This window comes from Chrysemys picta, chromosome 8 (assembly GCF_011386835.1).
Source record: "Chrysemys picta bellii isolate R12L10 chromosome 8, ASM1138683v2, whole genome shotgun sequence".
NCBI lineage: Eukaryota > Metazoa > Chordata > Testudines > Emydidae > Chrysemys > Chrysemys picta.
In genome coordinates, this window is record NC_088798.1 from 20,121,565 (window position 1) to 20,135,590 (window position 14,026).

A 14,026-nucleotide genomic window follows, 5' to 3' on the forward strand; every position below is an offset into this window, starting at 1 on the left:
GTCAAGGAAGCAATTACCAGTAGACCAGAATAGCAGTGAATTATCCCACTAGTGTAGTCAGCATGGTGGGAAAGGGGAGGAATAATAGCTAGAGAATAGTAATAGAAGAGATCCAGTGGGGAAAAGGGGCTGCATTGACGATGAGAATCATACAAGTTTACTGACCTTAAACAATAATGTTGTCATTATATTCTTACTAGGGCATAGAGCAATTGGCAATTGTGGTTTTGTACAGAACAGCAAAACTCCTTCCCATTTCTCTATCAGTCATGGGTTACTTTACCACAGCAAAATCATAAACCCAATAAAAGGTTGGATTTTACAAATATCTTCCCACCTTTGACACAGCAGTGAGTCTCCATTAAACACCTACTCTAGAGACGGGAGCCCAGAGTAAAGATAGAAATGGGACATGCACACTTACCACCAGGCGAACATCCTTTATTTCCCCAATTCCCACATTAATTAGTTTCCTTTCATTCACAGGGAGTCGAATATTGAGGAGGTAGAATTTGTGAGCCACAGTTCCAATTTCCATGAAATGGAGTGCATCACAGTCATAGTGTCGGCCTTCATGCTCTATGGTCTAGCGGAATAGTGGAGAGAGAGAAAATGCAAAGGGATCAGCTTTGATCACTTTTATTTGGACTTCAAAGATGATAAATCAATAGTTGTAAAGCAGTAACTAGTCCTTCCAGGGACTCTAATTTGGAGATGTACAGCACAGACTTCTTGTTTCATCACATCCCAACCTTTCCCCTTTTAGGGAACCAGGAAGTAGGTACTAATAAATATAAAAAGAAAGCAAATCCACATGGAGAAGCAGTTCAATTTATATTTTCAGAGAAAACTGGTTGATACATAGTGATGAGAACATATCGGAGCCCTTTTCTTCCTGAACAGTGACAATTTGCCTCAATACTATAGCTTTTGCCAGTTTTAATCCGTGGCCAAAAAGAAGTTCATGGGTGTCACTATGCTATTTGCTATGGCTACTCAGAACTTCCTGTGGTAGCAAGGGTAGGTTACAAATATGCTTGGTCTGGCTTTTCCAAGTAGAATTAAAGGAGACTCTCAGTTAGCCGAACATGGCCAGACGCATGGTTGAACAGTTCCAGTTCCATCCAGTAGAGTTTAGTGGTGCACATTAATGCTGCAATTAACTGGCTAGTTTAGTCAGTAATATCGGTACTGTTAAATTATTCCAATTGTTTCACAGCACAGATCACTACAGTCCAATCAAGTGTACTTAGGCATGTTCATTTTTAAAGTTATTTTATTGTGTAGCAGTTTTAGAATGTAAGTCATGCATTTTTAATGTTCAATTTTCACACAGAATGACTTATAAATAAGTACCGGTAGTGAATAGAGTAAGTTAGAGAAATTTGATTTAGACCCCTAGATGTAAAGTCTGTAATTGATATTTAATGCATTAAGCATTTAGACAACAAAAAAAAATGTAAGCAGGAAGTAGTTATGCAGCATCTAATATTCAAATATCAGATGCCAAGCAGGGATAATAGGTCTAATCAATTAACCAGCATTGTCTGTCAAACTGCCAGCAAAACCCTATTAATAGATCAATTGCTGCTTAATATTTATCAGGGTAGATTGATTTAAAAAACTATGCTTTTCACTTGGTCACTTAAATCATGCTTAAAATAACTGATTTTAATCAACCCTCTCCATTTGTACTTCAGTTAATTTTCTAAAGAAAGGTACATTTTCATTGGTTGATATAGCCATTAAAACATGTTTATTTACAATTAGATAGAGCCTTTACATTAGACTGATACTTTTTTGCTACCTAGGAGGATAAACAAAGGTATATAGTTATAGTGTAAGCACTTCTATAGGTTGATATTTTCAGATTTTTAGTATGTTAGAAAATGGTGGTGAAGGATATATTCCTTATTTACTTGGACAATTAAAGTTGTACTCATGTGCATTGAGCTGCATTAGGATGGCTATTGGAGTTTCATTAAAACAACTGCACAAAAATCTGCTTTTATTAAACAAAACAACCTTAAATGTTTTGGATACATAATCTCTTATCATAAGATGTTTCACATTTACAACTAAATGATTTATTAAAGGCACAGAGGGATTAGCAGCAGTAAGTGAATCAAAACTATTTCAGGTGAGCCTGGGAAAATTTTCAAATATGCTTAAGTGAAAGTGTCTTGAGCTTAACTTCCTACTCACCTGAGGGGCTGCTCTATACTTGAAAGTTAGGTCAACCTAGATGCATTGCTTAGGGGTGTGTAAAAGTCACACCTGAGAGACACAGTTAAGATGACTAAGCCACACATTGTAGACAGCACTTCAGATGACCTAGCTCCTACCTTTCAGGGTATGTCTTCCCTACCGGCTGGATCGGCACGCAGGGAATCAATCCAGTGGGGAAAATCAATTTATCACGTCTAGTCTAGACGCGATAAATCAATCCCGAGCGCTCTCCCATCGACTTCTGTACTCCAGCTCAGCAAGAGGCGCAGGCAGAATTGACGGGTGAGCAGCAGCAGCAGCCTCACCATGGTGAGGACACCACAGTAAGTCGATCTAAGTACATCACCTTCCGCTACGTTATTTACATAGCTGAAGTTGCTTAACTTAGATCGATCCTCCTCCCCCCCTGCGTAGATCAGGCCTCAGAGGTGGCTTTACTTCAGCAACAGAACCCTCCCTTCTGTCACTGTAGTGTCTCCACTGCCACAGTACAGTGTTTCTAGTGTAGACATACCTACCCTCGGTCTCATTTTCGAGAGACTGTTTTCAAAGTTTTTCAGACTTAACTAGGAGATCAGATCCCCTCTCGTGTTTTTATTCACAGCCTGGAAGAGAGACAAGTTTTCCTATTTTAACTCCCAATTGATTTTTCAACCTCACATGAATTAGTTCACATGAAGAAAATACTCTGTGCCTGCAGAAGAGGTTATTGCTGTCAAAAGCTGGTTTAGAACTTCAACGAACTATGGTTCCAAGTGCTTGACTAGTGATTTAAATCAGTTAAGTGGTGTGACTTTCTTTAAAAGATCAGCAGCAAACATTCACTGCTTGAATGGCTCATCTCTGGCCCTTCAATTTATTATGGTTGGCATGATTGATGGGTGAATATTTAGATGCCTATGTCATAGTAATATGATCTTCAGCAGTTAGGCATCTATCCTGATACTCTGGTTCAGAATATTTGCAAGAAAATTAAGGGGAGTAAGTGCTTAATCCATCCGCTTCTTTACTGCCTGAAAACAGCACCAGCAATACAGCAGCACTTTTTATTTCCATAGCCTTGGGCAAACTGCAGAAACTGCATATACTGAATCCTACCGCTTACATTTTCCCTTATGTTCGACGTTGCCTACTTTGGCTGTGATAGTTCCATCTATTTTGCCATGCTTTTCTTCATAAACTTGTCATCGGAATGGGCCAGTTCTTAACAAACAGCTCCAGACAGCCAACCAACGAAATCATGCATCTTGGGGGAGAATTAGTTTGCATCCTCCTGCTCTCTTCAGTGAAGTTGAGACAAAATGGTTGTTATGGAAGTACCTTGTAATTTCAACATGATTTTCCTTTATTCCTAGATTTGTACTTGGCTAAAAGATGCCTCAAATGAGCACTGTACTCATATGTCAAGTTTCAGGTTCCCTTTGCTATCTTATCTTTGCAATGTTTGCAGCATTGACTGTGACAAAGCTACACACTTGAATTTTTGTTCATCTTGTTACAGCTTCATGAGAAACTAGATGGGCTCATTGAATGATCCTGATGAGAGGCTATACGATGGTGTCTCCTGGAATCAGAGGCCAGGTCCCAATGCCTGCGATGACTTTGCCTTGTGCACAATAATGCAGCCCCAGAGTCCTCCACAGGATCACACCCTTAATACAGTACATGATCTGTTTGTGCCACATTTATAAAAATGTACTCAAAAAAGTTAGAATTGGGGAAAATATCCTTCATATAGAAAAGACGACTTGAACTCAGTTTTAGATGGAGGCCCCATCAGGGATTCAGCATACTTAAAATAATAGTTTAGCCTTAAAACATTTTGTATTTACAAAAAATCAGTTTGATTTTTTCAAAAAATTTTTAATGACCCTGATATTTACCACTTTTACTTAAATACAGTTATTGTATGCATTATTCCTGCTTATATATGCAAAGTGGCCATTAAATATAAACTCAATACAATCCCTCAACATCCTCAATCTCTGCCCCACAGTCATTCTTTACCCTTCTCCTTAACCTCTCGCTCTCCTCTGGCTCTTTCCTCTCACAATACAAGCATACTTTAGTCTCTCCCATCTTCAAAGATATCCTTGACCCCACTTGCCTCTCCAGCTACTACTTCATCCACCCCCTTCATCCCCAAGCTCATCAATCAGATGTGCTGTCTACAAGCCCTGCAGGGAGTGTCTCTTCCAATTCCATTCTAGACCTTCTCCAAGAACGCTTCCACCACTTGCACTTCACTGAAACAGCTCTCAGTCCTCTAATGACCTCTTCCTACCCGAATTAAAACAGATTCTCCATTCTCAGTCTCCTTGACCCATTGGCCACTTTCAAGAGGAGCAGCATGGTTGGCTATGCTGAAGTTCTTGTCCGGTCTTGTGACTCTGTCCTTTCCAGGTTCTCCCTCTCTCCAATCAGCCTTCCGCATGTCATTTGAAAGATCCTTTTCCAACTTCAGGAGGAGGGAAGGCAGGTCCCACGGGGCTTTGCCCAGGTCTTCTCCCTCTATATACTGCCTCTTGGCAAGCTCACCTCATTCACAAATGCAAGTTCCACCATAATTTCTTTGCTGCTGCTCTCTCTATTTTAGAGAGTAAAATCTTAGCCTATCTTTCAGACATTTCCTCATTGACTTCCAGCTGTCAGCTTAAGCTCAACATGACCAACACAGAGGTAAGCACTCTAGATAAACACACATCCTCACATCCAGGCTAAGTTTTGTCCGTTCTTCCTGTGTAATATCTTGAAGATACAGCCTCTCCATCCGCACATCTAAGATTCTTGTCCAGATCTTCAAACACCCTCTCCACTGCATTTGTCAAGGCCAATCTTGCCCCACTTATATCCATTCAAAAAACACTGCTGCAAAAGGTCATTTTCCTGACATTTTGTCCAAATCATCCAGTATTTGCATCCCTCGCTGGCTCCTCCTTTTCCATGCATCAAACGCAAGAGTACTTGTTTTCACTTCCCTAGTCAATTCTGCCAATTGCCAGCTTTTGATGCCCACGTGTTCAGTTTTTGAACAAATACCTTCATGCTTTCTCCCAACACTGTTTCTTACTCCCGGAAATAGTTCCCTATAAACACCTGCAAAGCTACCTCATTGATCTCTTTCAAATTCTTAGTTAAAGCTCTCCTTTGCCATTAAGCCTACTCATATCCACAACCTCCAAAACCACCACCCAACTTGACAATGGACAGTCAGCTGGTACAACACCACTGACGATCATGCTAATACTATCTCATTATTTCCTGGTGCTCCCCCATCCGTCTGTTACATCTACCAATTATTTCTGGTCTTACAGGGCTGTGAACTAAGGCAGGGATTATCTTTTTGTTTTGTGTTTGTACAGCACCCAGCAGTGGGGCCCTGGTCCCTAACAGGACTCTCGTACATGAATTCAGCCACCACCATGGATGTGATTTGCTGCAGGAAATGCCATTTCGGACTCCTCACCAGGAGCACAAAGAGCTGGAGTCACAGTTATCTTCCCCCAAATACTAGAATTACAAAATGGAAAGTTACCTTTCCTTCTCCTTCCCACCTCCCCTACTATTACTCAACCTCAGGTACCCACACACGCAACCCACCAAGTCACAATTGTTAGTCATGTCCACAACTCCTTATTGTAGTAGGAATTCTCCCCCCCGCAACAAAATTTTGTTCATGACACTTTTTCCTTCCAGAACATAGTGATTTAAACAAAACAAATAACCACCATTATTTCTTAAAATAGCTTTTTTTTTTTTAAAAAAGCATTACAAATCAATGTAGACCCCAGGATTAATGACTACTTGGGATCCCAATTTCATTCCTTAGAGAAAACACACAGTCACTCTTGCCTTGGAGTCTTTGAAATCCAATTTTATTGGCACCATTCCCCCTCTGCAACTCCCATCCACTTACTGTACACCCAACAGAAACCTAGTAATGCTGAAAGCGGTTAGAATTGTGTCCAGTTGCAAAGAACTCCTAGAAACCAGCAATACCTACTTTTGGAGAGGCAAAAGAACATTTTAGCTTTCGGGTCTCTATCGCATGTGCCATTTCTTTCCATTCACTGAACATGTCATCACGATAGGCCAAGGACACATCAAGCGTAACTTCTGCATTGTCTTCTGCAAGAGTAACAACCAAGCTTATTATGAAAGGAACAGTATGCAACAAAAAAAGGTGCAAGAATAAATATTTCAGAACATATAAAGGATAAACTCTGATTTACATATGGTGATGGAAATCCCTCCATTCCAACTCTTATGGATATTTACCGTCTATAGGAGGTTTATAGATTCTCCAGTAGGAGTCCTAGAAGTCCAGGGTGACCAATCTTTATTGGTCATGAGTGTTGGGTATTCTTTTCTATTCTTGCTAACTTGTAGTCTTAGGTAACACTGGTCCTAAGGCACACACACACACACACACACACACACACACACACACACACACACACGATCCAGCATCCTATGTCAAGGCTCTGCTGCCTCATGACCCACTTCACCATGACTGCAATTGAATTTGTACCATAGCGATCGATGAAATCAGAACTCTCACTCAGTAACTGGCCCTACCCTACTTCCTGTGTGTACAGGAGCTTATATTAAGTATTGTAAGATAGAACATGTTAAAAAAAAAAAAAAAGCCACCTTAAATGGACATTCTCTTCTGCTTTTCTCCCACTGTTATTCTTTTCATGTCTATTTTCATCATTTCTAATGTCTTTTTCAGAAGATAATCTTTCTTCACTGCACACTTCGAAGCAGATGCAGAAAGTGGACAGACCTGAAGCAGTAGTAGTTCAAAGTACAGGTTACCACAAATAGCATCTGCTTTGAAATTCCCTAGAAGTGGAAGGTGGCATGGTTGCCAACAAACCAGATCAGAAATCTCACCACGTGATAAGTTGCCATATGCATTCCATCTAGTTTACCCCATTGAAGAGGTTTAGAAAGGCCATTTATATACAAACCATGAACAGAGATGTTGTGCAAAAGGGATCTCAAAACAAAAATCCACCAAATCCCACCTCACTTACATAGTTCACATGGGAGCAGATTGACAAGGAACTCTGCACCCAACATATTCTTTTGAATCTCTGGCCCCAACCATGGATGCTGTGCTCCTTTGAGAAACTGGCCTTTACAGTTTACAAAGGATGATATTTCAAATCTACAACAGAATAAGAACAGATTCTTGAAGCTCTGCTTGGCCTACGCATTTGTCATCTTTTTCAGAGTTATGTTTTTGTTGGGATTATGTAATGGTACACTCATACAGAATGCTGGGAAGGGGTGTGGATGGGTTTGTGGTTTAGACTTGCTATTTATAGTGTGTTTGGAGGTGGCTCTCTCAAGCTTTAATGTGGACGCCAACATGGTTTTTTCTGAGCTGTTTTTGTCGCATGTGTGATCTGTGTCTTCCAGATTGATCAGGAGTTCTGATACCCCAGAGCCATCTTTGCATTAGTTAAGCTTCCTTGAAATATGAATACACGAGCTCAGGGCCACTGTTTTAGCGTTTCAGCAAATAATGGCTAAATAGTCCAGTCAAACTGGGCCCCAAAAGCCCACCCACACACCCCATTTTACAAAATTATAAAAACGGGACTATTCAGGACTTCATTTTTGCAAACTGTTCCCACTGGAACTGAAGTGGTTTTTAAACACTAAAACACTGCTGCACTTTCACTGGTCATGAAAACCAGAAAGCAAAAAAACTAGTATATTTTTGTCCAAGCCAAGAAAAATGCCAAAGAAGTAAAATCCAGAATATATTTGGATATATTAATAAAACTCTGAAAACTTGAAAATTATAAAGCAATAGTCTGGGATTACTCCGCCCATCAGAGATGCAACTTGACTGAAGCGTCCCTTCAAAATTGACAAGAACAGAAATGTTCTTACACACCAATACAGTATAAAGAAAAAGACTGATTCCACACTTGGGTGCACTAATGACTCCTTTCACTGAAACCAGCTATTTTTGGGGGAGAAAAAAAAATTAAACTTCTGCTAAATACTTTAACCGTGAAAGGTTTGTAACTCTACCTGTATTGGCTATACTAACACCCTTAGACAGTTAACTGTTCTTTCATACTTTTTGTTCAGCTGGGTAACATTCCTGATGTTCTTGCAGATAAAAAAAACAACACACAAAACCAGGAACCATGTATATAGTTAACATACTGTAGCATGGTGTGGAAATTGGAGCAAACGCAGACACCACGCTATGTTTGGCCACAAGACAAGGGAGTGGTTTTAAAACTGGATGTCAGACACACGTCTCAAGAGTCAACAAGACAGATCATTGGAGGAACGAACAAAGACTCCCCATCAACATATTACTCACTTCTTGTAGCGCCCAATACACAGTATGGGCTTTCTAAACAGAAAGCAGGCACAATATCTGTCCTGAGGAACTTATACTTTAAGTTAGAGAGGTGAACTGAGAAAGGGGCACTGGAAAAAGATACAACATACAAAGGTAGTCAAAATTGTGTTTCTTTGGTTAGTTGGTATAAGTTAGTTGCCTATGAGGAATTTAGCATGGCAAAAAAATTGAGTCTTCAAGGAGGGATTTAAATATAGAGGATAGGGACCTTGCAGATGAAGTCACAAGAAATATTAAGACCTCTAAACAAAAGGTCTCACTCAATTGGCCCTCTCATATTCCATGAAGGGCTCATCTTCCAGTGGTCTTTTGTCTTCTCTACTCCTGGCTTTTGGGTGCCCCCACTCCAGATCCACATGAAGTGCTCTTTGGGCTCAGACAGCTGCAGGATGGGAACAGAGCCCATTCAAGATCGCGCCAGGTACTTTTGGGGATGAGAATAAGGAGCCCATCCCCCAAAACATATTCAGAACCAGGATAATAGGCAACACCTTCAAGGCTTTGGAGAGGCAGCCACACATCCTTCTTATAAAAGGGAATTTAAATAAAAAAAAAAAAAAAAAAAAAAAAAAAGAGTCATGTATCGGAAGGGAAAGGTAGAGAGGAGTGGAAGATGGGGCAGTATCTTCTTCATACTGGAGGTAGAGAGAGACCAGGAGAGATTGTTTATTCAGGGGGAGAGAGAGAAGGTGAGGAAGAGAGACAGGCAAGGTGCTGCTGAATACCCATAAATATATTCAGCTTGTCAAAATATCAATGTTCAGGGAATTATTTATTCAGTTTCTCCATGTTGCATAGAACTCTCCAGTTTTCAGAACCATGTATGGCCGCAAAAAACTGAGGTGGGTGGGGTCACGCACAAACATGGTATCCGCCACCTCCTTTAGTGTCAAAACAGGAGACTGGCCAGGCACCTATAACAGGCTACCGTATATAGTTAAGATTCAGATTAAGCATGTGTAGTTGCGAGGGTTTCCCTTCCACTTCCCCCACTGCATGCTCAGACTAGATGAACCTTCCACAGATGCACAGGACACTTGTGCACAGAAGAGGTGGCTATGCAATTCCATTGTCATCGTAACAGGATGCTGTATGGATAATGGAGATTTCAGATTTCACATCCTCATATAGCACCTCAGTTGTCAATACCAAGAGGTGGTGAATAATAATCTCACCTGCCCCACTGGATTATTTTGAAACACTCTAAATGAGAAAATAAACTTGTTTATACAGTAGGCAGTGTGCCAAAGAGGATTGTCTCCTGGTACACACGTTCTCCTAAGGCTTCCAGCCAGTCACAGACTTCTCCATGACAGTTTCATGGACATCCATAAGGTAACTCCGGTCACAACTACAAGAGCCCTAAAGAAAGACAATTTAGCTCTCCTTGCATTCCCCATGTCACATCTCAAGATGTCGGATTTTGAGGCTAGAAATTCAACGACTAGGAGCTTTCACCCAATTCCCTTTAAACTATTAGTACAGATATCTTCACTCACAAAAAACAGTCTAAAAATAGGGAAGTCATTTCACAGACTGACAGGTCTGTGCCAGCTGCATACTAATAGAACAACCTGGAAAGACACTAGCAACTAGGAAAAACTGTCAGTTTTTGCATTAGCAGAAAGCTAACAAAGGATGGAAGTACAAGCCAGCCAATTTAGGAAGAGAAAAGGGCCAGCTCATACAAATCTCAGTAGGAGCATACAGGGCTAGACGGACTATGGTGTCCCCTTCAGAAAAAAGAAAGTGATGGTAATCTTTTCCTCCATGCTGACAATACTGGAAACTTAAGTTATTCGCATCTATTAGGATTTTTAAGATTCATTTAAAATGGGTCTCCTCATCCTCCCCCCAATTATTATTATTTTTTTTTTAAATTAGGCTGAAAGTGGTTTAAGTCCTTCACAAGACAGTTAGGGAATGTTATAGATAAAGTCATGCCATTGATTTTCCGTGTAATAAAATGCTGCTGCCACCACCTCCTGCTTATAAAGCACATTTCATATACAGATTTCAAATATTTTCCTCATTTTATACACGTTGAAATGGAGGCAGAGATGTCAAGTGACTCGGCCAAGTTTACAGCAGGAGTTGGGAATAAAAGCCAAGTCCAAGTTCACTAAGTGTGAATAGAAGTAAATCAGTTCTCTGCATAAGAGGTTAAATATAAAGCAGTCTGAGGAGGAGTGCTAGTGTACAATGGTCCAGTCTTCCAGGTGATGTACAAGAGGCGAAGCTTGATAAACAAGAAAGTCCTATGTCCAAGAAGGTACAGCAGACAAATAAATAAATAAATAAATACATACATACATACATACATACAGTATCCAGTGATACAGCACATTGCTTCATGAAGGAGGGGTATTCAGCTATAACCAATGTGGTGGTGGTGGCGGCGGCAAGATGTGCAGGCAGTTATTTCTATTACTTAAGACTAGAGAGGACTGAGGATTGGAAACTTAAGTTGAAGGACTTAAATTACGAGAACAACAGATAGAGTCTAATGCAAACCTATTAAGCAAGTAAAAGAGGATTTAACTCATTGTTGGAAGTGTATCCAACTTGGAATATTACCTGCTGATGGCAAAGTTACTGCCGAAGGATCAAAAGGCCAGAATGCATGAAAGTTTAGAAGAGCATAAGTGCAGGCAATGGCTGGGCTAAGTTGAGGCATGTGTACTGTAGGTCAGCCAAGAAACAGTTGGTTTGAAACCAGGTGTTATATGGTGGAATGAGCACTGATGAGCTGAGTGGCATTTTACCCATTCCAAAAAAAGTTTCCAGTGTTCTCCAACTCAATGACAGGAATAAGATCTAATTGCACAGTAATAGAGTAACACTTCAAGTTTCAAAAGAAGTGTTTTGTGCTGACTCTTAAACAAGCGATTTCTTGTGGTCAGAAACTAGATCACCACCAATGCTCCCCCCCTAATTCTACCTCACTTTCAAGGTTGCTGCCAGCCAGCTAAATGTCAGATTACTGCATACAAACATTCCCTCAGAGAGTGCCATCCATCGTCCTGGTAACTAAGCTCTTTCAACAGCTGTGTTATTGATGGAGACTGGCCAATGTTATTCACACAGAGCATTTGTTTCATACAGCTTATGTGAATGAGACTTATTGCACTAAGATAAGACTGGAATTCTATTTGCAGTCGTTACCTGCTTGACAAATTAAATGAAATATGCACGGCGTATTTCAGTAGCCAAATACAGACCATTTTAACCAATTCAGACTTCTTTGGCAGATTTCTCCATGCGCCCCATCTTTTGCAGAACAGTCAAACTGAGCAAGAGCATTTGTTGTTTTCAGTATTTGAGTAAACATTGCATTAAAGAGGAATAGTCTGTTTAGACCCAGAAATTAGCCTTTTTTAGAGAAAAGCCAAGCTCAGGCAGCTTTCCATGCGAGTTGACAGACATAAGAGCAAACTGCTTTTTCTAAGTATCTGGATCCTTATCAAAGACCTAAAACATATTTCTAAAGATGTGCATGAATAAGGCCTTCCTGCCTTCCGAAGGGCGTAATGCCAGCATTCCTGAAGGCATATTTTAGGGCTACCCAGTTTGTGTTGCTTTGAGAAAAATAAACCATCTTACAGAGTCCACTTGGGGCCCACAGTATCATGACTAGGATTTCATTCTACCACAGGAAAGCCCCTGTTTAGTCAATGACCAAGTTCTGAAGTTGTTTGACTGACATACATGCCTGACTCGTGGTATTCTAGTCAGTAATGCCTAGTGAGCAAGCAGAGTAATACTAATTAAACCGTGATAGAACTATGACAGTCTCCCATTATCCTTGCCCTGTGGCTCAAGTGGCAAAATTTAGAACTTGAGCTGGTCAGAGGAAAAGCCTACATCAAAAACAACACGAGTCACTGCAACCTTGTCACTGGAGCCCTGCCCCCACCAGGCAAATATTGTATACATACCCCCTCCCAGAACCCTAATATCAGATTCCTCAAAATAATCTAACTCTGCTAGAAAATTTGAGTATAAAGAATTATTGCAAATAGACTTTTGTTCAGCTCAAACAGCTTGCAGACCACTAGTGAAAAGAAGTCCTGGCTTTTGCAGTGAAAATTGAAAACCAGTTTAAGCAAGCATCATAAAGTTACAGGGTCACTGTTAAGTACAGATGAACATCCCCCTTATCTTTCTCTGGTTTTCTGATGGTGCCTATGCAGATTTCAGTAGCCTTGAAAAGCTAATTTATAAATGCAAGGGATATGTGCTCACTAGAAAAGAAGTGTAGATTTAATACAGTTGATTTTAGCTTGGTTAGGAGTACTGCTGATTAATTTGTAATAACACTACATAATAATTTGGGACATGGATCTTAGAGGAGTGACTTCCAAACGGTGTCATAATGGAAATCAACCATGCATTTTACCATTGCAAAGTCTTTAAGAAGGAGCCCTTGTAGGTGGGGCCATTCCCGGTTATCATCCAAAAGTGTAAGGCTACTACATCCAGTAATAGAAAGGAGAGGATAGATTCACGTTCACTCAACAAGAGTAAGATTAAAACAGAAATGATCTTAAGGTGAAGTTCAATCATATGAAAGAGTCCACTCCATATTTGTGCTCGCAAAACTGAGGTTTGGAGGGTGAGGTAGTAAAGAAAAAGGCCATTTCTGATTGCAGATCAGAATTATGCTTCAGCATTCTTTGTTGGGAGGGAGAAGAAGAAGAAGAGGAGAGTTCCTTATGCTAGCTTTCCTTCCTTTAACATGCTAGAGCTGTTCCTTCCCCACGATTTATTTTTCAAGGAGAAGGGGCCTCCCTATCTCACACAATTTTAATAACTGACTATTCTTTCCACTGACCATTCCAGCACTAGCATGCTGCTTAATCCTGTAAAATGCTGCACGTCAGATTAAAATGGCACCATCTTGTTAGCATCACTACCCCAGCATAGTTTAATAAAAAAAAAAAAAAGTTCCAGAAACTTTCTCCCATGCAGAGGGAGATAGTGGACCTCAACTAGTGACCTTTGTCTTATGGTTCAAATCCTAGTTCCACTAAGTCAGTGGATTGTTGCCAGTGGACTTCAGTGGGAGCAGTACTAAAGCCCAAACAGCTGGTTATGTAGTAGGATCTGGCAAAGGGGGATTTGGAGAAGACATTGCTCTTACCAGGGTTACTCCCTTTTGTATTGTTGGGGGATATTTTGATTTTTCCATGATTAAATACATTTTATACACTGTAAATAATCCATAAATTGACAGACCTTCAGGACATTAAAATTCTCCTTAAGATGATGGTTTCAAAAGGGAACAGTGTTTATACGTTCTCACTGTTAGTACGTATCCCAGGTAGCTCAACTTAGACAATTAAAATACATTTTATTTAACTATTTTATATAGACAAAGATTTAACCCCCCACCCATAC

The 14,026-nt window shown here is 40.3% G+C and overlaps 1 protein-coding gene across 1 annotated transcript in view; it reads right to left on the reverse strand.

Annotated features, from left to right (window-relative positions):
* WLS (Wnt ligand secretion mediator) overlaps positions 1-14,026 on the reverse strand; it is a 68,772-nt gene that overhangs the window by 14,365 nt on the left and 40,381 nt on the right. The window contains exons 3-4 of the mRNA XM_005300117.5: positions 6,233-6,357; positions 425-586 (exon numbers count right to left, since the gene is read on the reverse strand). Coding sequence (XP_005300174.1) covers positions 425-586; positions 6,233-6,357 — 287 coding nt within the window. The remainder of the gene's footprint in view (positions 1-424; positions 587-6,232; positions 6,358-14,026) is intronic.